This window comes from Tubulanus polymorphus, chromosome 1 (genome assembly GCF_964204645.1).
Source record: "Tubulanus polymorphus chromosome 1, tnTubPoly1.2, whole genome shotgun sequence".
NCBI lineage: Eukaryota > Metazoa > Nemertea > Palaeonemertea > Tubulaniformes > Tubulanidae > Tubulanus > Tubulanus polymorphus.
This window is the reverse complement of record NC_134025.1, coordinates 20,129,643-20,152,082: the sequence shown is the minus strand read 5'-3', so window position 1 is coordinate 20,152,082 and position 22,440 is coordinate 20,129,643. Positions and strand designations below refer to the sequence as shown.

General features: G+C 38.4%; 1 protein-coding gene across 1 annotated transcript in view; it reads right to left on the bottom strand.

Moving 5' to 3' along the window:
• Window positions 1-22,440, bottom strand: part of LOC141905719 (DNA polymerase alpha subunit B-like) — a 75,149-nt gene that overhangs the window by 16,843 nt on the left and 35,866 nt on the right. Inside the window, exons 2-15 of the mRNA XM_074794711.1 lie at window positions 17,962-18,083; window positions 17,007-17,089; window positions 16,786-16,843; window positions 15,456-15,568; window positions 10,303-10,493; window positions 10,129-10,226; window positions 9,363-9,518; window positions 8,979-9,041; window positions 8,780-8,819; window positions 8,341-8,459; window positions 4,819-4,928; window positions 4,526-4,622; window positions 4,057-4,166; window positions 2,322-2,381 (exon numbers count right to left, since the gene is read on the bottom strand). Of these exons, the coding sequence (XP_074650812.1) occupies window positions 2,322-2,381; window positions 4,057-4,166; window positions 4,526-4,622; window positions 4,819-4,928; window positions 8,341-8,459; window positions 8,780-8,819; window positions 8,979-9,041; window positions 9,363-9,518; window positions 10,129-10,226; window positions 10,303-10,493; window positions 15,456-15,568; window positions 16,786-16,843; window positions 17,007-17,089; window positions 17,962-18,083 (1,420 nt within the window). The remainder of the gene's footprint in view (window positions 1-2,321; window positions 2,382-4,056; window positions 4,167-4,525; window positions 4,623-4,818; window positions 4,929-8,340; window positions 8,460-8,779; window positions 8,820-8,978; window positions 9,042-9,362; window positions 9,519-10,128; window positions 10,227-10,302; window positions 10,494-15,455; window positions 15,569-16,785; window positions 16,844-17,006; window positions 17,090-17,961; window positions 18,084-22,440) is intronic.

Below are 22,440 nucleotides of genomic sequence, written 5' to 3'. Positions count from 1 at the left end.
TAGGCTAGGGATGTCCCGGTTGACAGTATTCTAACGAGGGGTTCTACGCACAGGATGAAAATTAGGGGGCTAAGAGGGCAACCCTGAAAGACCCCTCGTTTGTAGGGGATATCGACCGTGCCCCAAGGACCTTTGAATTTGCTAGAAATTTGAGAATACAGCGCCGTTAGGTACCTATACCAGCTTGCGGGAATTCCAATGACAGATAGCGTTTCACTTACCAGTTCGTGTTCGATTGAACCGAATGCATTTTTAAGGTCAAATAAAGTCACAAATGAGTCATTTTCAGTTTTTTCGGCTTCGATGATTTTAGTCTCTAATAATTCAGAATGTTCCAGTGTCCCGTGAAGGCCCGACACGAATCCTTTTTGTACGGCAGTGTCGATGAATCCGTTCCTAATGACGTGGCGTTCTATGCGTTTCGCCATTATCCAATGAAGGAGCCTCGAGATCACGCTTGTAACCGCAATCGGACGATAGTTAGCAGGATCCCGGCGGTCCCCTTTCTTGAATAGAAGCGTCACAATACTGGTGCACCACGCCGAGATTTTCGAAGGTGGCCTTCCCGTATCTAGTATGTCGTTGTAAAATCGCGCGAGTCGATGGGTGTGCTGACGGAGATGTCCGTATTTGATCCTGTCTAGACCTGGAGCGGACTTTGGGTTGCTGCTCTTCAAGGCTTTTTCGATTTCAGCTGCGGTTATCGGTGACATATCGAACGGGAACGCAACGTTCTTGACGGGTGGCTTAGGAATAGGACCGGTCTGCTTACTAGAATACAGGTCCGTGAAGTATTCCTTCACCCGTCGTTTAGTCGGAAATGCATCCTCCTGCGTTTGATTGCTCGGGGAACCCGTAATAATCTGCTTGGCTGTTGTAAAGAACCGATTTGCCCTGTTGAGTTTGCTGATTTTTCTCACTAGGCCGAAGAATTCTTTCGAGCTGGCTTCATTCTTGAACAGCGTCTTCCGTAATTCACATTTCCGCTGTTTCAGGGTTTTCGGCAACCCGGCTTTAATGTCACTCACCAGGTTTTGATAGATCAGATCTGTGTCCATTTCTGACCACGCAGAATCTATATCCACCTTGGTGAGTGAACCAGGACTCTCACGAGATGCGCTTCACCTGGTGTGTTGGCCGGCCTGGCCATGTCCAAGGGACATGACTCTGGTTGCCTGTCGATGTCTCGGTTGTTTGCCGGCTTCTGCGTCAGCATAGAACTTTCTAGGCTATTTCGCAATCAGTGACAATCAGGTCGCAGCGCACCGCTGATAGCGTCAGCTTAAGAGGTGAATTCCAGGTCAGAGCGTTTCACATACTTGTATATACTGTAAATATCTATGTAAATAACACTTTGTTGTAGGTGCATTATAGCGGTTGGTTAATAGGGGCCGGAGGGGGTTTGCCGGCCCCTTGGCGTGTTTTCCATGGTCCACAGGGGTTGTCTTCTTAGGGTATTTAGGTGGAGAAAAAGCTTTGAGGGGGTACATGGTACACCGGGGTAAGGATGGGCTGCGCCAGAACCGCGGTCCACAGGGGTTGTCTTCTTAGGGTATTTAGGTGGAGATAAAGCTTTGAGAGGGTACACGGTATACCGGGGTAAGGATGGGCTGCGCCAGAACCGCTATTTTGTATACTACTGGCCTATCGTTAATTTGTTGAGTGACGATAGTAATAGATTATCACATAGGCCTACCAGGTACCGGTAATGAAAACATGCGTCCGGTGCATTGTCCAACCATGCAAAAACACGGTTACGATGCATAGTGAAAATGAAAAAATTCCGCGATTCCGTGATATGACAACACCGTAGATTACGTGCCCAAAAAGCCGTGGTTCCAATAATTGGCAGAAAAACTAGGGTCAAGTGCACATAGAAATTGAGAACACGTCGATGACTGCATATAAGTCATAGTTTTAAAGCAGTACATGTATAAGCGGCCAAGCTGTACAGATGTGTTAGTTCAGATTTCATTTTTGCATGTACAATAAATCAGCAAAGCCACAGCCCTTATCCCGTATCATGTGATGTATTAAAAAAAAAAATTCAGTTCATCATATCAATCGATTGCGCTAAATACATGAAACGTTACACTGCAAACTCCGCCCTGCTTACTCTGTAGCATTGGGACTGACTGATCATTTATTGACTGCATACAGAGTTTTATTGCACAACACATTCATGGAAACTTCAATAAAATGAAATAAAACTTATACAAGTTGTATATCACACAACAATTCAGTGGTATACAACTTTATAAGCTGAGCTTTAGTGAATATACATAGATGCAGTTTCTAACATTTTCTAATAGTGTACATACCTCCTCTGAGAAATTATATGTTTACATAGCCGTGTCAATCGATCTGTAGATCCTGGTGGACTGAAAGAAACAAGAAAATTAATTTTAATAAATTATTTGACGCCTGCGAAAAATGTAGAATTTTTGGGATAAGCTAATGTGGGATTGGAAATTTGAAATCAAAGTTTTAAGAAATCCGGGGAATTGTGAGATTTGGCGATTGGGTAGCAGGTCGACCTGGCATTAAGTCCCGAGGCTGCCACTCGATCCCTTGAGTCTGGGTTAAAGTAGATATCGTCATTTGAAATGGCAATGGGCTTGTTTATGTTATTCTGTATGAGTTACGCATGTGTTTTGTTAGTCAGTAACCTGTCTGTGGTTTAGTTTCACGATCGGATATTTTCACAAACCACATCATATTTATAGTTGGTACAAGCCCATCCGATTATAAAAAGCTTACCACCAACGATTAGGTAACTAACTAGTGTTTTGTATGTTGTGTTTTCTTATTTTAAAATTTGTAACTTTATTGAATTTGGGAATCTCATGTAATGTTTAACATAAGTATCAATAAAGAATTGAATTGTCACCTGAAACTCATATGATCAGTGGACGCGGAGCCGTATACAACAGCTATGCTATTATAAATTGCTAATGGGAATCGTTCTCATGAAACCGGCATACCCGGCCCTAATATCGAATACATTTTCTAAAACATTGGAATATTGAAATTATATGGTACGATAACCACACTCAAACGTGGTGAACAGATGATAAGATAAAAATCCACTATTTACAAATTAAAAGAAATCTAAAATCGAGAATTTATCAATTTAAACAATCTAAAATATAAGAACACGACGTTTCGATCTCACACCTGACGATGATCTCTAGTGTGAGATCGAAACGTCGTGTTCTTATATTTTAGATTGTTTCAATTAATAAATTCTCGATTTTAGATTTCTTTTAATTTGTAAATATGTTTATACATTTTTCTATTGATCGATTGCAGCCGCCGATAAAATTCACGCCGGCCCTACACAGATTGTACATAGCTTCGTCATTCCACCGGCATCCCCATTCAGGTTCTGACTCCCACTCAGGTTCAGGTTCTGACAGTCAGAGTTCTGACTTTTATATCAGACTTCCGCATCGTGTATACATCCGCCATCTAACCGAATAATCTGATTTACTTATCATTTCTATCTATGCCTGCCACTTCTGATATAATCATACCTCCATTTCTATTACAATGCGTCTTCTAATGATATTCAATGCAATATAACATTTCGACGTTCAAATAGAGCTCATTATATAATCACAGGAAGACATTCTACATCTTTGTCAGTAATGTTTTGCCAACTAGCTTTTATGTGTACACATCTGCACATCGATTTACAGTTGTCGTTTGAAAAATGACGCTGAATGGTTCACATTGTTTAGGTTTCATAATGGTAACGTTTTATTAGGCGTCAAAAAATCATTTCAATAGTTATATCAATTAAATAGCTATGACCTACAGGTACAGACCAATCGAGTTTGTTGAAAATGTATGTACTTGTAGAGTAACAATTTTTTATCATAACTTTTATCGCCATTCATTCAATTTACGATCAGGTTTTACCTGCATTTAAAACCTGAACACATCAGTAATTGAAAATGAATCAACTAGAATTTTTGTCTAGCCTGATCAGTTGATTGGTCTTTGCCCATGATATATATTCATATTAACGAGGTTCTTACGTATGGTACTTACAATACCGAAATTTCTTCTCCCCCGAGGTGAAGTAATACATCCGTAGACGTTAGACCGATGATCAGTCCATTGATGGAAAACGTACAAGGATCGGACACCATATGGACCCGCTACAATCAAACAAACAGCAAGTTATGGACAGTTATGAAAGGATAATCAAGGATTGACTGTTCTACCAGTCATGATAGGAAGATTCGTAGAGGAGCCATGTTATAAAGGTGAAGAATAAATAATACTATATAGGTTAACTATCTTATTTCACACACAAGCTTTCACTACTAATGTATAGTAGCTGATGAATCTTATTCACCTGATGAAGCTACTATACATTAGTAGCGAAAGCTCGTGCGTCAAATAAAGTAGTTAACCTTTATGGTAATACTTGTCTTGTTGTATGTGTCCCTATATATAAGCCTAGTATAACAGATCTACCAACGAAAAAACATGAAAAATTGCCAGGACTACTCACAGTAGAATCATCACCGCTCAGAAACGGTGGCTGGGGGTAAATGAAATCATGATGTACATCTCGACTTGATGGTACAAATATTAATTGAGTATTGCATCTGGAAAAATATGTAACATATATTGTAAGGAATTGAGAGAAGATGGGAAATGTTTGAGTCCCATTATAAATTGATTAAAGTCTAAAATGATATACTGACGGTGGGTGGTAGAGCGCCACACACCAGGTTCCTGCTCTAGCCCACCTGAATGATAATGCATTAACTAAAGCATGTTTCAAACATGTCATAAACTAACCGTTCTGTGGCATGTACAATCTGTTTTATTTGATTAGCAAACATTTCGTCGTACGTTGAATCCGTAAAATCTTGAACCAATTTATTCTTGCAGTCAATGAATGGTCCAAGCTGCATAAAACATGAGAAATAGAAACAAACATTAGTGAAGATATGAGGGGTCCAGAGACACCCTGAGCTCGCTGAAACCCGTTGACAGAATAATACCAGGAAGCCTTTGGGTTGTGATTTTGATTTCGATTGGCTAAATTTTCGGTTGCAGATACCCGGTATTTCGAGTGGAGTCACATGAATGACAGTGTTGAAAATTTTCCCCAAAAACATAATTCCTTCTGCAAAGATGCATGGGTGAGCACAATCCCTTGTTGGGGTTTAAGCCCAAGTGGGCAAAAATATGAACACCAGTCACAAAACCGAATGATGCTGGCATTATGAACAATTTAGTGTTATAATATCAAATCTAATATTTATAGGACAGGTATCTGATATTGAAATAAAATCAAGAGTACCAGGACCGAATGATGCTGGCATTATGAACAATTTAGTGTTATAATATCAAATCTAATATTTATAGGACAGGTATCTGATATTGAAATAAAATCAAGAGTACCAGACAGAAATTATATTCTTATGGCTTATAAAACAAGGAGCCTATCAGCTTATATAGCTCCGCTGTGTGATTTGAAGAAATAGAAGCTGCATACCTAGGGGTGCCACCTTTTGGCCAAATCCAAAAAAGCCTCTGTACTTTGTAGGTATTGGTCCATAGAACATTCATACCAAATTTGGACTTGATCTGATTAAAACTGTAGGACTAATTGCAATTTGAAGAAATAAAAACTCCACCCCCAGGGGCGCCCCCTGGAGAACTTACCAACAACTGGCTCTGTAGCTTGATAGGCCTTGGTCCATAGAACATTCATACCAAATTTTGAATTGATCTGATTAAAACTGTAGGACGAATAGCCATTTGAAGAAATAGAAACTCCACTCCCTGGGGGACAAATCCAAAAAATAGCTCTGTAACTTTATAGGCCTTGGTCCATAGAACATTCATACCAAATTTGGAATTGATCTGATTAAAACTGTAGGACAAGTAGCGATTTGAAGAAAAAGTTGACAGACGAACGAACGAACGAACGAACGAACGAACGAACGAACGAACGAACGAACGAACGAACGAACGAACGAACGAACGAACGAACGAACGAACCCACCAACTAACCCATTAGCTCCACTGACCTTCGGTCACAGCGGAGCTAACAATCAAACCAAGTATATCAGAAAGAAACATAAAAAATTCCGGCTGAATAAAATGGTTATATTTTAAATGGAACTGGAAATTTCATAGTCATAATCTATTTCTTCTCAATTATAAAATTGCAGTATCATATATAAACCTCGTCTACACTAGCGCGTTGTACCCAGGTTTCAACGTACCCGGGTCCAACGAAAACCTGCGTTCGCTGTGAGTAGCGTCTACACTTAACGCAGTTTCGGTAGTAAGAAGCAACATCTGTAGTTCAAGTTCAAGGTCAATTGTGACGCCTGAACCCTGCATTGAACACGGGTTCACTGTCTACACTAGCAAATAAAGGTCCAATGGCCCTGTAGCTCACCATTAAAGCCGCGGACACACTGGGCGATTTCGTCGGCCGACGAAATCGTCGCCGATTTTATGACCGATTTGATCGCCGTCAGACCCGGACACACTGGGCGATTTCATCGGTGACGAAATCGACGAACAGCGCCGCTTATTTTGAAACGACCAGCTGCTAGCGCCACCTTTAATAAATCAGAGCCGTGATTGGCTGGTTAATACGGCGCTCGAGGCGACTGATCGCCGTACCCGGACACACTGGGCGATTCTGTCGCCGGCGACAGAATCCAACATGTTGGATTCGGGCGATTTCGGACACACTGGGCGATTTTACCGGCGATTTCGTCGGGCGACGAAATCGCCCAGTGTGTCCGGGCCTTAAATCATTTAGTGCATATATTGTCAAAAATATTATACTAAATATAAAATTAGGGTTTTCTGACTTTCGTCGAAAACCCTCTTGAAATTCTGTTGATTATTATTATTATATATTTTCCGCCGATTTCGTCAAATAAAATTCATCTTCATTCAGATTCGGCAACTGACAGCTTCGAAACGAAATGTATAAATTGATACTGTAATAACGGTCTCTCTGAACCAACAGATTGTCTGAATGTACTTTCCATCCTATTTAAACTTAAAATTACTTATTAGGTTACTGTAAATAAAGAATTGAATTGAATTGTTAGACAACAAGCACCGGCGAAATAACAGTTTGTGACGTCATTTAGTAAGTAAATAAAGGAGGGCTCCAAGAATTTCCAAATCACGGGGGACTATACTGGGGTTAGACCATTCAACCAAAAAGAGGATTGCTCCGATAATATCCAAATCATCTCATTTTTTTTTCCATCGAATACCCGGTAATTCATTTTTCCTTTCGATCACATGCATCCAGAAAACCCGTTATCGCTGCTTTGCAGCTATATTTTGGATTGAAGATGTATGAGGCTGACAATATATGCGCCTGCAGATGTGTTAGAGATCTGTGTATACTATCATTGCCGAGTCACTGTGCTATATATAGACTCACTCAGGTGATTACTAACACCCACAGCTATATACTGTAACCTATATTCGCTGACTGCTGACGCGGGTATACACAAATGTACTAGCGACGCAGTATTAGATTGGCCGTAATTTCACAAGTCAGAATACATCCATCAAACATATACGGACTTTTTTTTTTCTAGAAATAAAAAAATACCGGCTATGATTGGAATACCCACTACGAACCCTGTCATTGGTATCGTCATACTTGCTAGTTCAGAATTGCAACTGAATTGAATAGCCTCCTCGATTATATTCGTGTCAACGAACAAATTATAAGCAAACGTACGATACCTAATCGAATAAAATGTTCGCCGTTTTGTCTTGGGTTTCACATTAGGCTTTCCCAATTACATCAGAGACGCTGAAATTCCCGGAATTTCCCGTATATCCCACAAACAGCCAATGACATTCATTGTAGCTCAGGTTACAAGGTCAACTCAAATAAATAGAAGCGAGGAAATTTAGGGGGTTTATAAAGTGAGGGCATGTAGGTCGAAAAGTACATTGAGATCAGTCGAACTAAAAACGGCGACACTTCCAGGAAGGATTGAACTTTTATATATTTCAATTTCAAGCATGCAAATTGTCATATATAAAAACGTGCCATTACTAAGTGCTAAAAAGCAGGGTTTTTGCGTGTTTTTCAAGAATAAGTCCCCTAAAAATAACTTGATCACTATGAAATTTTTGTGGGCTCGAGAACTCATTAAGCCAAACCATGAAACCAAAAATCAACACAATCGGTTCAACAGCCAATGTTTGTGCCTTGTTGACACACCGGTACTCTATTCATTTTCGATGAAAACTGCTTCATCAGACCGTTTGCATAGGCAAACCTACGGTTCGCCAAAAATGCAGAGTTTTACTTACGAATATACAAACATCGGGACTGTCCTCTTGAATCACTTTTATCAGATCTACCAGGGGTTCATAGGCAAGACTGGTAGAAGTAGTGAATGGACCACAAGCTACCATAACATTTAATGGACCTATAATGAATGCAGAATAAATAACAATCTATTAACTTAAGAACATGGAAAACAGTTTTCCAGATAAGGAAGGAGCAACCAAAAATGCGATGACATTCCGGTTGATGATCAATACTACATGTACTACGGAACTACCCAAAATGGCTGGTTTCTATTCAATGCACCTTGAAAAATTCTGCCGCCACTTTTTTCATAAGTACCAATAAACAGTGATTGTGAAAAGTAATCATTTCTTAAATACTCATCATATTTTCGAGCTGGTTCAACTAATTTAGTTAATTTGGAATGGTTTCTACCCAGGGTGAAAATCAATAACATACCTACAACATTTTCAAGTCCTATAGGTGGTGGCATTATAGGCTAGAAAAGAAACACCGAAATGAATAATACAAGTTTTAGGTTGATTTAGTTCCTCAAATGCCAGTAATTGATTAATGCCTATTGGAAAACGATGAAATAATCTTTCAAAAATTAAAAAATAACATGCCGGAAGATGAAATTGAAAACCTGTAGAATTACCTCGTATAATTTCTTTACGACCAATCTATTACCAATATTATTGATACCATTCATAACAACTACCTGAATTCAGAATCAAAATATAGGTATACTGGTCAGGCCAATGTGAATACCAGTAAGGTGAAACCTGTATACCGGTTCCTAAAAAATTCATGTTAGCGTAAAATGTAGTCCAAATTTTTCTAAGATCATTAAGACTATTGGAATCTCAGCCTGAAGATCTATTCTAATGTTCAAATCATTTCAAAGCATCAAGAGCAGCGAAATTCTTTCGCAATAACTAGTGTTTTGATACTAGGCAATCGATTCACTGAATTCTTATGAGTTGTGTGGTCTGATGCAGTACAAGTGAGACACGAATGCACTAAATGTCAATGAGGTTACCTGTCCAGGAAATAAAGAGTATTGCTGTAATTCAGTTAAGTCCAGAGGAATCGTACGTCCGCTTGATGTCTCCTGTGATCCTTGCAATACAACTGATTTCGAGTTTAATTTACCCACAGAATCGCAACAAATCCGACCACAAACGGTAACTTCATCCTAGACCAGCATCAAAATAACGAATAGTTAGCGATGGCAACCTTTGTGCAGAGCCTGGTTTCACAAAACAGATCAACTCCTAAATCGATTTGAGACAAACTGAATAAATGGAGAAACTAAAATAGATTAGAGAATACCGGGTAGTTAAACCTTTTGCGACTGATCCTCGAGTCACCTTTTAACTCTGTGCCTATTCATAATAATAAAATAATAACAAGAGGCCTGCGGGCCAAGAAGCTTTGGTACTTATGTTATCAATTAAATCGAAGAACATGTATTCTTTGGATTGGCTGATATTGAACCATATTTTCAGAGAGGACCTAACAAGATATTCTTTTCTCATTTTTCAATTAACGCTGACAGCCGATGTGAAAAAATACTTCTGGTCAATTATTTCCCCATGATTCCTGCTAAATAAAATTGAATTGGATTTGATTTTTTTGCTGAATTGAATTAGCTTCAAGATTTAACTTAATCGATTTGAATATAGATATCTTATAAAAGTTCATGAAACTCAAGCCGTATCAACTAGAGCACATCGACTAAAATTCAAGAATGAGATATGGCTTCCAATATCTAAGATATTTTTACTTATGCTATTTGAAATTACCTGTGCAGGTAAACCAACGTGAGAAAATTGTTCATCATCAGAAAGTTTATACTGTTCTCTCATAAATAATCCCATCTCTTCAATCATATAATTGAGGACTGAAAAAATTGACAAACATCAGTATATATTCTAAACAGAAAAGAAACTAAAAAAACGATAATTAGCAACACATACTATCGACTTGATCAGCAAACTTTTGAAACATGAACTTAAATCCCTTATCCAAGCAGTACTCATCGTTATTGGACGTAATCGTAGGTGGTGTGCCTCCTCGAGTGTTTTTCCACTGTATATCGCGTCCACCATGACTACATTCTACTTTACCGCTATTTGGCCGAGATGCATACTCTTCAGATGTCTCGGCACTAAAATGAGATTACACCTACAGATAATGCTCTTTGGTCTCTTTTACAACAAATACATCAGCAAACAATTTCAGTAAGTCAACAAAATGTCGGACAGGTTGCTGCTCCAGTGGCCACCAGTCTACGTATTAAGCCAATCAGATGCGTTTTCCACCAGCAGATTCGCTCTATGAATACTACACATCTGACTAGATTAGCTAGATTTATAGACGGGGTGGCTGAGCGGCAACCTGTCCGCACAAGAAATCTTGGGCATGGTAATAGATAGACCAATGAAGGGTCTGCGGCCAGGGTTTGTGTTGGCTGAGCTTCAGCGAGAGGCGTTTTAACCCTGGCGAGCGAAATTCAAAGTTGGTCAGCGCATCACAATGCGATGATGAGGGTAATATAACTCAAAGAAGAAGAATGATACGCTATGTTTGAAACTAATTTAATGGAGAGAGTTCTCCATTGAAAAAATTACAACAAAAATTGTTCATGTTGGGCAAAGTATACCATACACTGCAACAATAATATGGTTCACCACCATAACCCAAGAATTTGACTCCATTATGGTCATGAAGTAGCGTGTATGAAGGCTTGTGTAGATTTGTCTGGACACTAACATCTCAAGCTTTGGGACTGATGAAGGACTTTTTCGAACTGGTTCCTATCCAAAAACTGGCATTTTTGCCGGTAAATGCAGCGGTTGGGGCGGTGTACTGTGCTTCTTTTGTACAATTTGTTAGTTTGGTGTCTCTGCCGACATGGAACTTGCATAGGCAATGGATGTAGGCCGCTGGGCTGAAACGGTCATCTTGTGCAGTGTTGATCCAGGAGCGCTTTGGGCTACGATATTGTGGGCTTCCTGTACTGACGTCGGAAACATCCCTTAGCAAACTAATGCAGCCGTCAATTGTAACCCTGAACCCCCCCTCCTCAGGGATCGACACTTGATCGACGTCGTTAGAGTGTCGTCACCTGGACGATCTATTTTTTCAACATAGTCGACTGGGTGGCGTTAAGAGCAAAATGAAATGGTGTGTGCCTGTCATATAGATTTTAGTCTGATTGGTGATATCTTGGCGTAAATAAAGAATATTATGCAATGATAGCCTGTCGTTCAATTTATCAAACTTATTTCGGGTTTCTTACATCATCGGCGTAGCGAGTTCGGGGCAAGGATGATCATCGGATAAGTTAAATATAATTTACTAAATGTGGGATTCGACCATGCTACAACGATGGTGACGTCACAAATGGATTTGCAGTGTATGGTTTATCGTTAACTGCTCGTGTTGGCTGAACCGGCTGACAGGAGGTGATTACTTTTGTCTTGATGATTAATGATATGAAATGAAACTATAACTGAATGTCAGCATAAGCTATTAACAAGGCCAAGTAAAGTCAAACCGTATGCATATAAATCACTACTTTGCAGCGAATTCTGTTTATGAAAAAAACTATGTACAACGCTAACCCAGATAAGATCAAATCTTTTTTTAATTTTTCATTTAAAAAAGGATAGTTTTGCATGTCCAGTGGTAAAAATATCGAAATTTAGACATACTGCATCAGCTGTCGATACCCTGACGTTCATGAAAATGGTAGCAGGTGGTTTAGCGTCTCTTACCTGACTCTTGCGTAGCAATGCTCTAGTGATAAAATGTCATTCAGCATGAAATACCATGGTGAAACAGGGTCGTTCCCTGGTCGATTAGAAATACCAAATGCGTCGATAAAGTGTCGTATGCCTGAGGAGGGGGGGTTCAGGGTTACAATTGACGGTTGCATAAACAGATAAGCCTGCACAGACAAAAATTAGAGGTCCAAGATTTGCAAAAGAAAAATTTCCCCACATCTATGGGAAAAGGGCCACCTTAGGGGCAATGAATGACTTTACAAAGTGTGAATGACTATCTCTGAAGAATTAGACAAGCAATAAGTGACGTTGCGTTCCTGGAACTATTCTTTCAGCAATCTACTCCAAGGTATGCAGTGCCCCTCACTAATGAAGAACGTTGGAGAGCCTTTGTAATCGAACACACAATTTATATCTCTTCCTGCGCTGGTCACAAACTTAAAATCTCTCCTTTTGATTACTAGCAAATATTGGGAGTAACTCTTTGAACAGTGTGATCAGAAAAGATGTGTCTCCCTTGTACTCCAGTGCTCTCAATAGCCCAACACCTCTTAATTCGTGAAATGGTTCCCGTCACTGAATAGTGCTACTACAGTCGAAATTATCCTGTCATTTATTGATGAATTTGTTATCAAAAGCTACAAAGGGCTATCGATATCAATTCAAAAATAACAAGGAAATCGTTAACTCTGTTAACGCCTGACAATGGCAGAATTTATTGCGATATATTGAGTTTTCAAAATGAACTCTACTTTTATCAGAATAACACTATATTTGTGTATTTCTCAGTTACAGAGTTGCCACTTATGTGAAGCTAAAAATCTGGAAAATAAGTCGGGGGGTCTGGGGCCCCCCAGAAAATTTTTGAAATTAGAACGCCAGGAGATACGTTCTGGTGCATTCATTACCGGATGTGTGTATCAATTTTCACGTCTGTCAATTACAATCCAATGAAAATCTGTCGCTTAAAACTTTCAGTAAGCATTTTCTCAAAGGTTATACACTCACTCACTCCAATAACAACAATGTGTATAGATCATTTTTTCAAATAGCGATTGGTTCCGTCAAATACGCCTCATATATAAACCAGAGCCAAAAACAAACGAAGCGTCAGTCGATTTCGATCATCGCGTCATCTTGGTTTAATCGTGTACTGCGGGGTTGTTGCCACTACGTGGTTGTTGCCACTACGACAATACGGCTTTTTCGAACCCTCTACGGAGCCGTTACGTTTTGATGTTTAGGGTCGAATCCCGAATTGATTTTATTTTTTTCGCGATGTTTTCTTTTGTGGTTATTTGACTTCTCCCGAAAATCCGGAAATGAAATTGGATTTTTTAAAAATCCGGAATTCCGGAGAAATCCGGAGAAGTGGCGACTCTGCAGTTATCAACCAAAACTATACCTAATATAATAGTGACTGCATATTGTCAATAATATATAATTTTGTGGCTTGAATGATATTTCATTTCTGGAGCCTAAATTTACAAGATGTTGATGAACAAGAGGCCCACGGGCCTTATACCTTCATGACGCAGTAGAAGAAGAAAGATCCAGTAATTCAAAGTTTTACAGAAAGATTTACAGTGTAAAGATGTTTCAAGTTTTAAAATAGTTTAGATGGTATAGGGTGGCGATAATGTTCATTTTCTGTTAATACATCCTTACATGAAAAGACAAGCCCATTTTCGCTGCCCCAAAGATCACACTACATGAAAAAATGCATAAAGAATTGTAGGCATCGTGCTGAAAAGAAATCCAAGATGGATGGCAACCCTGGCGGCCATACTTGACTTCAATAAGGAGAAGACATTTCACCTACCAAAATTCTTACACCTAATATCATGAAAATGTATCAAGAATTGCAGGCCGTTTCATGCTAGAAATTCAAGATGGCTATCCTGGTGGCCATATTTGAAAGCCGATGACCTCCATATACAATAGGCATAGACAGCTTACCTACCCTGATCCTCACACCTAATGTTGCGAAAATCCACCAAGAATTGCAGGCTGCATCGTGCAAACAAGAAATTCAAGATGACCACCCCAATGGCAGCCATATTTGATCACCAATGGCCTTTTTTTACAATAGGGGTGGACAACTCGTCAGACCCAATCCTCAAGCTTATTTTGAAAAGATTCATCGCAAATTACAGGCGAAATTACTGTCGAATTCAATTCAATTCCAGAGGGGCTGGCTTAGGCCTATGCAATAGGAGTCAATTAAGATTCGACTTTTTGAAAAACCAGCACAGATGTCTATTCAAATCACATGTAATTCAGAAATTCAGTCCTTCTTAGTTTGATGTCCCTGTTTGCATCGCGCATATCGTTTATATTATTGTATACATCAAACGTCTTCAACAGCTGCTACAAACGCACCCGCGTCTGTCAATCATCTTAATTGATTCATATACTAAAATGCTCACTATGAAAAAACTATGTGGTGAATCAATTCGGAATTTTTCAGTAAAAAATCAGACACTAGGTACCTTTCTTTTAAGGTTAATTTGTTGTATGTCATTCATTACGCTAGTCATAATGTATCTCTACGTACATCAAAATCACACTTGAATTACAAGTGTTGACTAATGAGAAACAATCGAAATCTAGCAACTTTATTGGGAAAATAGCAGCACTATAGTTCAAAAAAGTTGATAAACCACCTACGACTGTCTAATCATTTAAAAGCTTTGCCCTCATATGGAACTATTTCCGCATTATCACAGGTGCACTCTACCGATTGGCCCATTCAATGATAGAAACTTTCCCACTCTATTACCATCGACATTTTCTAATCATTAAGGGAAATATTTAAAAAAAGCAAAATTTCACACTCTGCATTAATAATATTAAAGTATTCATTCGTTTGACAAATCTTCATCTGAACTCCCACCAACAAGTTATTAATGGTGACACGAAAATGATGTTATCGACTCACTACCATCTTAAAACCTTCATGACGTAGTCATGAAGGTAAAAATTATTCTATTACGATATCTGTAATGCTAGCCTTGCCATCTGGTTTTGTGCTACAGGGTGGCCGCTTTCCACCAATTTACAAATCCCCTGAGTTTTCCAAAGTGAATCAGAGAAATTTCTAGGATCAAAATGTTACAATTCTTTTATTTTTCATTGAATAACGTATTGATAAAGAAACATGAGGTCATCCAAATTCCCCCAGTTGTTCAGGTTTTGGGTAAAATTTCCTGATTTTCTCACCGGAGTTTTCTAGGTTTTCCAGGTCAGTGGCCACCCTGTGCTAGTAAGATCATTGGCTAATGCAAAGAGGGAATACCGGTAATGGAAACAGCTTGCTTCTTGGTTTATCAGAGACTTACCCTGCAGGAGAAAAGCTATTTGGAGAAAAGGGTACAACAGGGCTACCACCAATTGCACCCAAACGTTTGTTCACTGGTCCAGTATCCGGAGTATGCTGCCTTTTATGACTTTTCTACAAAAATAAGTTCATACTGTGTTCACTAATTATTATAATCACAGCAAAAACCCCAAATTACAATTGACTAGAAAAGCTGTTAGTTTATAAATACATGTACAAGTAACTCATAATTCATAATGTCTGGCAAGTATCAATTCAACATCATGTTTCAGTCAAAACGTAGGTTTTTTTCCTGCTAAATTCTAATACATGTGAACAGTCAAACCCACTTTATTCTAGCGGTGCTCACATGAGATTCTGGGCATACTAAGTACCATACTCGTGTAGTGCCGAATTTGCCAGAATGCACTTTATAGTTTTGCTGATGTTGAGAATAATTTCAAGATAGCGTTTCCATGCTATCATTTTTCCATTCCAAAACTACTCTCCTGCCTTCCAAATGGCAGTTCAGATTGCCAATTTTGTGTATTAGTATAACTGTAGCTAATGTGAGCAAAATGTTAGTAATATCGTAAAAAGTGAGCATCAAATCATGCAACTACAACCACCTATATATCTTTGTTCTTATAGTGGCTTCCTATGTTGCAAACAGGAATAAAACATGAGTGAAAACTGCCATTTGGGTGAATAAACCACACTCATCCCTCTCATTGAGGGAAGCCTACTATAATTCATGGCTAGCTAAGCGCAGAATCAATGTTCACACTACAGAGAATATGGGATTTTGGTGCGGTATCACTTTCTGCGCTTAATAAGCCCAGTATTTCAGTATGGAACAGAATAGGCCTCAAATAATTTTGTTGTGTGAACGCTTATTTCTGTACTGAAATCCTTGTGTGAATACCGCTAATAATTGGCTTGATCCACAGATTTTGATCTAGATTCACTGTAATAGTCATATGAAACACTTTAATCCGTCTACACTGTAGATAATCGAAGAAGTCCCACGATTCGAATGTTGTGGTTTCAAAATAATAAATTCTATCATATGAAACTCAAATTGTGGGACTTCTTCGATTATTTACTGCACTGCCTATACATCCTGCCTATACATAAATATACGGTATGTAAAATATAATGTTTCATTTGATGCACTCAATTTGGTTTATTTTCACTGCTCCAAATCGATCTAGATTAAGCAGATCTGAATTATATTGGGGTTCAACTGAATCATATACCACGTGTATAATTGGCTCAGACAAGTTTGTAAAAGCCAACTTACACCCCACCCATCATGAATAAACTATTTACACAAGTGAAATTTGTCATACTTTGGTAGCGGGAGTTGAATATTTATCAAATAATTCTTCAGCAACATCTTCATCAAGTCTGTGATTAATCAAAGAAGTTAAGGTTTTATAATAAAGCCATGAAAATCATAGAAATTTCCTGCATCACAAAAGATATCACGTAAATGTGCGATGAATTTGCGATTATCACAATTCTTATAATTGATTTATACAATTTTTATTCGCACATTATAAAAGGATACCCAGCTTGAGGAGAATTGTAGACGGACTTCTTTATTTTTCCGATCGGCGTGCGCGGAACCTTCTTTACTTTTTTCAGAAGTTTCTGCAAAATAACAGGACGAAATATTTCAGACACTTCCCTGTAGTATCTACGTACAACACATATAGGCCTATGTCATGGCAACGACAGTAGTGTTAAGCGTTTTCTTGATGATTTGTTCAACCCGACTAATTTGCTATGATATCGTTTAGTGTTCAACCATTGGCAAGCTTGAGAAATAATCTATAGCGATCTGATCTAGCATGATATTTGGTGACAATATTGGCATCAAATCACCATCAGTCGCCTTGTGTGCGGTTACAAGCAAAAAACAAACAATCAATCAGCGTTGAGATGAAAATCATGTGCAATTCACAAAATGGTGGCCCTCTAAAATGAAGTGGCATCAAAAACTTGTGGCGCCACAATTTGTATTGCCATTGATAAAAATTTGCAACTCAAAATCGCCTGATGTGTGGTGGTTTAAAGGAATCGTAAGGGAGAAAATTTCAAATTTCGAGGAGGGTTTGAAGTCGGTGGTAATGTAAACAAATTCTTCAACCACCTAATAAGGCAACAAATGCTGGCCCTTCCTCCAGTCGTAGGGACCCTGCCCTATAGTAGACAATCCACCACCTTGTGGAGAACATCAAACTTCGCGAGCATTCAGACAATACACTAATTATGTACGTTGATTTAATTAATGCTGTAACTTCGACCGCCGATCACACAACTATATCTGTACTTCGATTTCGAATTTCAAAATCAAACCCCGTTTCAATCCCGCCAGGTGTGGCGGGTTTGTAAGAGACAACAATAAAATCAAATGGAATCAAATCAAATGAAATCCTGCCAATTAAATAATAAACAGGGTCAATCCCTACTTTAAGATCAAAATCAATGGTTCTCAACGAATGAGACAAAATGCGACTTACTGAGCGTTCAAATTGTAGGAGGTTTTCAAGCGATATTATTGTTGATGCTGATGTAGAAAATGCAACCCATTCATCGACCATATCACTGGCATCCAGACCGTATGTCGAACATAGTTCTAGAACTAAAAAAGAAAAGAAAATCATTCTGTGAAATGTTAATTTGATCAGACCTGATAAAGACCTTATTTTACACATATACTGTGACTGCCTGCATGCAGAATTCACCATAATGTATTTATTCGCAGCGAACATATAGCAGGATACACTAATGTTATAAGTTACAAGTTGTCTGTTTTCTGTTTTCGGGAGGCCAGGCAGTATGCACCATTGCTGCACAGACAGCCAACTCCTAAACCACCAGCCAGCTACAGAATATGGTAAAATTCATTTTTGCCAGGTCCGTCGCTCCTTCAACAAGGGCTGCATATTGTTGCGCGGTTACACATTTTCAAAAATTCTTAGTGAACATCGGCCACCAGAATCATTTTTCCATTTCTGATCTAGATTTATAGTGCATCTGTTTCCTTCAGGTTATAGCAGTGCCACTATTATGTCCAACATTCCTGCGACTAGCTTTTATCATAAATCAGCTTGCCTACCTCACCCAACCGCATCTTTCTTTATAAGAAAACTCTAAAAAGGTGTCGAAAATTCCATCCTTAGCAGCCCCCATGCCAATTGACCCAAAACAATTGATATTTTGACTCAGTTGGCAGTGCGGTCGGTTTCTTCAATTACGAGATGGTGTGGCTGTATTGTAAGCCTTTTTTGCAAAATCCTTAAAAAAGCTGCTATTATTCTTTCAAGAGTTAGTACGATAGGAGTTTGATGCATTCAAACATAATATAAGAATCGGCCCAGCCTGGTTGGGAGTGAGCTAATGATGCATTGCCACTATTCGTAATGCAAAAACTGAATTATCGATGCCCAGATTTAGTCTGCCTCACATCTTTTACCTTGTGTGTGTAATATGGTAATGATTTACCATAGTATTTTGATAGCTTTCAAAAAGGCCAGATTTCAGTCTGCCTGCAAGTATATGTACTTTCCTCTCTCTTTAGGCCCATCTACACGGAGGCACTGAAAAGCCAGTGCTTCATCTAGCCAAAAATAGAGGGGCGGTCTGGTCCGGTCTGCCCCCAAAAATAGCCGCCCTTGTGCACTTCAGATGTGTCCCATGCTCGCCCTTGTGCCCTCATCACTTGCCGTAGGTCCGCCATCCTGCCCTTGTGAGTCACGAGTAATGAATCAGGGCTTTCAAAATAAGCCGTCACATCGGACTGTTAGTAAGTATCCTGCGATGGCTATGAAATATCTCGTATATCAACGATTACATGTGATCAGTGGTTATATTTAAATGTACTGCAGTCAGTGTGCATCCAGGGAAAACGTGTCTCAGACCCGTGGCCTAGTTTAAGTTTCCAGGAAATTGGCTGACTCCCAAACTACTGCCAATCATTCTAGCGACTGCCGTTGTAAAGCTTGTAGTGTATATTCGATGGATTGTTTCGTTTTGAACACATCGTCATGCGCGCTTTGGATCTTTTTATCTAGACTATTAGACAAATTTTATATATTAAGTGAAAAACTTTGTTCGGTGAACTCACAAGGAGACTCGCAGAGACAATTAGTTTGAGTAGCCTAATAGCAATAATGTGTTAAGCTGGCTGCTTACCAATTATCAACAGTTACTTGCCAATCACTAACACTATCGATTTAAATCAATTATATTTCTAAGATTAAAAATATGCAATTTCATGTAGGCCTATACACTATTGTTGGCTCTTTTTTGCTGTATCATTTGCTTTTAGAGATTGCTTGTTTCTGCTATTTTTTTGTCTACAACTGGTTTTCCAAATCATTTTGAATGCCATATCTATCATATTATTGATTAACTTTTGTTCATTGACAGGCATAGGTGTAAGGATTTACTGTGGTCAAGTGTGTCACTCGTGGCAAAATCAGAGTTAAACATAGTTTCTAGTCCTCAATCATAGTAGGGGGTACCTCGATTCTATGCAATAGGGTACATTGCAGGTTGCCCCTAAAACAGACGTGAGTGTGTTATGTGCCCTTGCTCAAATGGAATCACGCACAAAAATGCCCTTATTTGAAATCAGCACCCTGCCCTTTTTTAATGCTAGATGAAGCACTGTATATATACATATGCATATTCATCTGTACCGATATATAATAAGCATGCGTTTGTGTGTGTATGTATCTTATAAGTAACAATCGTATGATCATGAATTTATGATGAATTTTTAAAAATTTATGATGAATGAATTTAATTACAATTTGAATTTATAGCTGTGCGTGGAGGGCCAGTATAGTTGTCTGCCTCCACGTGCTTGAATTATTCAAAAACGTATCATGATGTCCTATTCAAAAATGTATCATTATGATTGAGTGAGGGCCAGAAGTTGTCTGCTTCACCATCCATGTACTGTTCTAAAAACGTAATTACACACTTATCGTATGCGCAAACAAACATCTTGAGGTGATTTTTTTCGCAAATAAGTATGAATCTGTTTCAATAAGCATAAATTTCGTAATCACAATAGTTTCATCTCTTATTCATATTAATAAATGACCTTTTATCAATCAACTACATGTATCGTTTATTTTGCTTCAAACAATGTTTGTCGCTTTCCATTTCTCACGGGCAGGGATATCATGAAGAGGTTTCATCATATTAGTCTGATCAACACCCGACTGCTTAGGGTGACCAGTAGTGATTTATACTAGCTCTATGACAAACACAGTCAGTGTCATAGATCCAGAAAGCAGAACAGAAGACAATATCCCTATAAAGATATGACATTTACAAGAGCTTCCCTATGTCGCTTTAGAAAATAAAAAGACGAAAAAGGAAAAAAACTACGAAGAAATCCAATTCCAAAAGTGAGTATCGTTGTAGAATGCATTAATATATACAGTGTATGGATTGACCAAATGTGAACCACCCTCGCTGCACCATCGTCAGTTTCGAGTATGGGCTTCGAAAAAAGAAAAAAAAAGCATATCCACAGAAGTATACAGTTTCTGTCATAAAAGCGTCGATGGAAGGTTAAGTCTCAGTTACTGCTGGGCAATTATTCAGGGTTTTCTAGCTATTACCACACAGCAAAATGTGATACATACTTCAATTATCTATGCTATAGGTAGTATATGGCAAGCAAGGAATGCTCTGTCTTGGTCCATCCAGTATGTATTGGGTTAAATGCTAATATTGAGCAGACAATAGACTATTTTTGCGATCCAGGTGCGTATAATGACGGTAGCACCGTAGGCACGTGCACTGTAGCAAAAATCTCGTGCCAGGACTTTAATTTGCTAATTGCAGCAAAAAGCAGATTTTATAAATTCTAGAATGTCGTTTTTATCTCAAAATGCCCTTTTTATTTTCAACATTTATACATACATATATATACAATTATTTACATACATAGATAGGAAATGTCAGAACATTAACTGTGGAATTCTATTATCATCATTTTGTTTGTTTCAAACTGTTGAAAGAAATCATTGTATGTTACTTGTTAATCAAAAAATGTACATTACTTGTTAATCTTACAAATTATAAGTCTGTCTGAAAATAAACTGTGGAATTTTTATCATTATTAGATCATTTTAAATTGTTGAAAAAAATTGTAGGTGGCATTTTTACCGGTGGCATTTTTTCCGTATACTGAAAAGACTGTCCCATAATTTTAGTGACGCACTAGGAATGAGGATACTCAACGAAGCGTTCTTTTCATTTCCCAGAATACATAAAACCCGCAATGGAATCATAAAACCTGGTCTTAGTTAAAACCCGAAATCGTAATATAAATTATGGAATCGCATGCACCTGTGGGTATAATAAATGCTCTCCTGAAATTCTCGAGATAGCGAACTCCAGCTCGTGCGAAGTCCCGGTCTGGTGAAAATTTTAATACATCTAACACGATACAATTTTACGAAATTGTATAGCTCACGTTTTGGCTCGCATTTTACATCGCTTTTACACATTGATTCTCAAAAATTTCATCATTTCATATAAGTGAGTATGTCTTTTTACACATGATGATATATAAATCTATTTCATTATACATCATATGATCACGGTCTCAGGTCTACCCGCCTGTTAATAAAGAAAATTGGCTAATGACAACGTAAACATTAGTTGATAATATTGATTGCAGAACATAAAGTTTAACCAGTGATTTTGAACTCAACCGAATAAGACGTGTTCGTTTTCACTGTCTTAGGCAGTATTTCGTATGACGATACCATTCGATCTGCCAACAAGATCGACATGGTGCTGTGACCAGGATTATTGCGGTTAAAAATCACAACGCAAATTTGACCAGTTTAAGACTGGAAGAATCACCTGGATCACGATGACTGAAAAATCGCCAAGAGAAAGGTGCTGATGGACAGTTTTGACGAAGAAATAAAAACCTTTGTCAAATGGTCCAAGAAGAAAACGACATC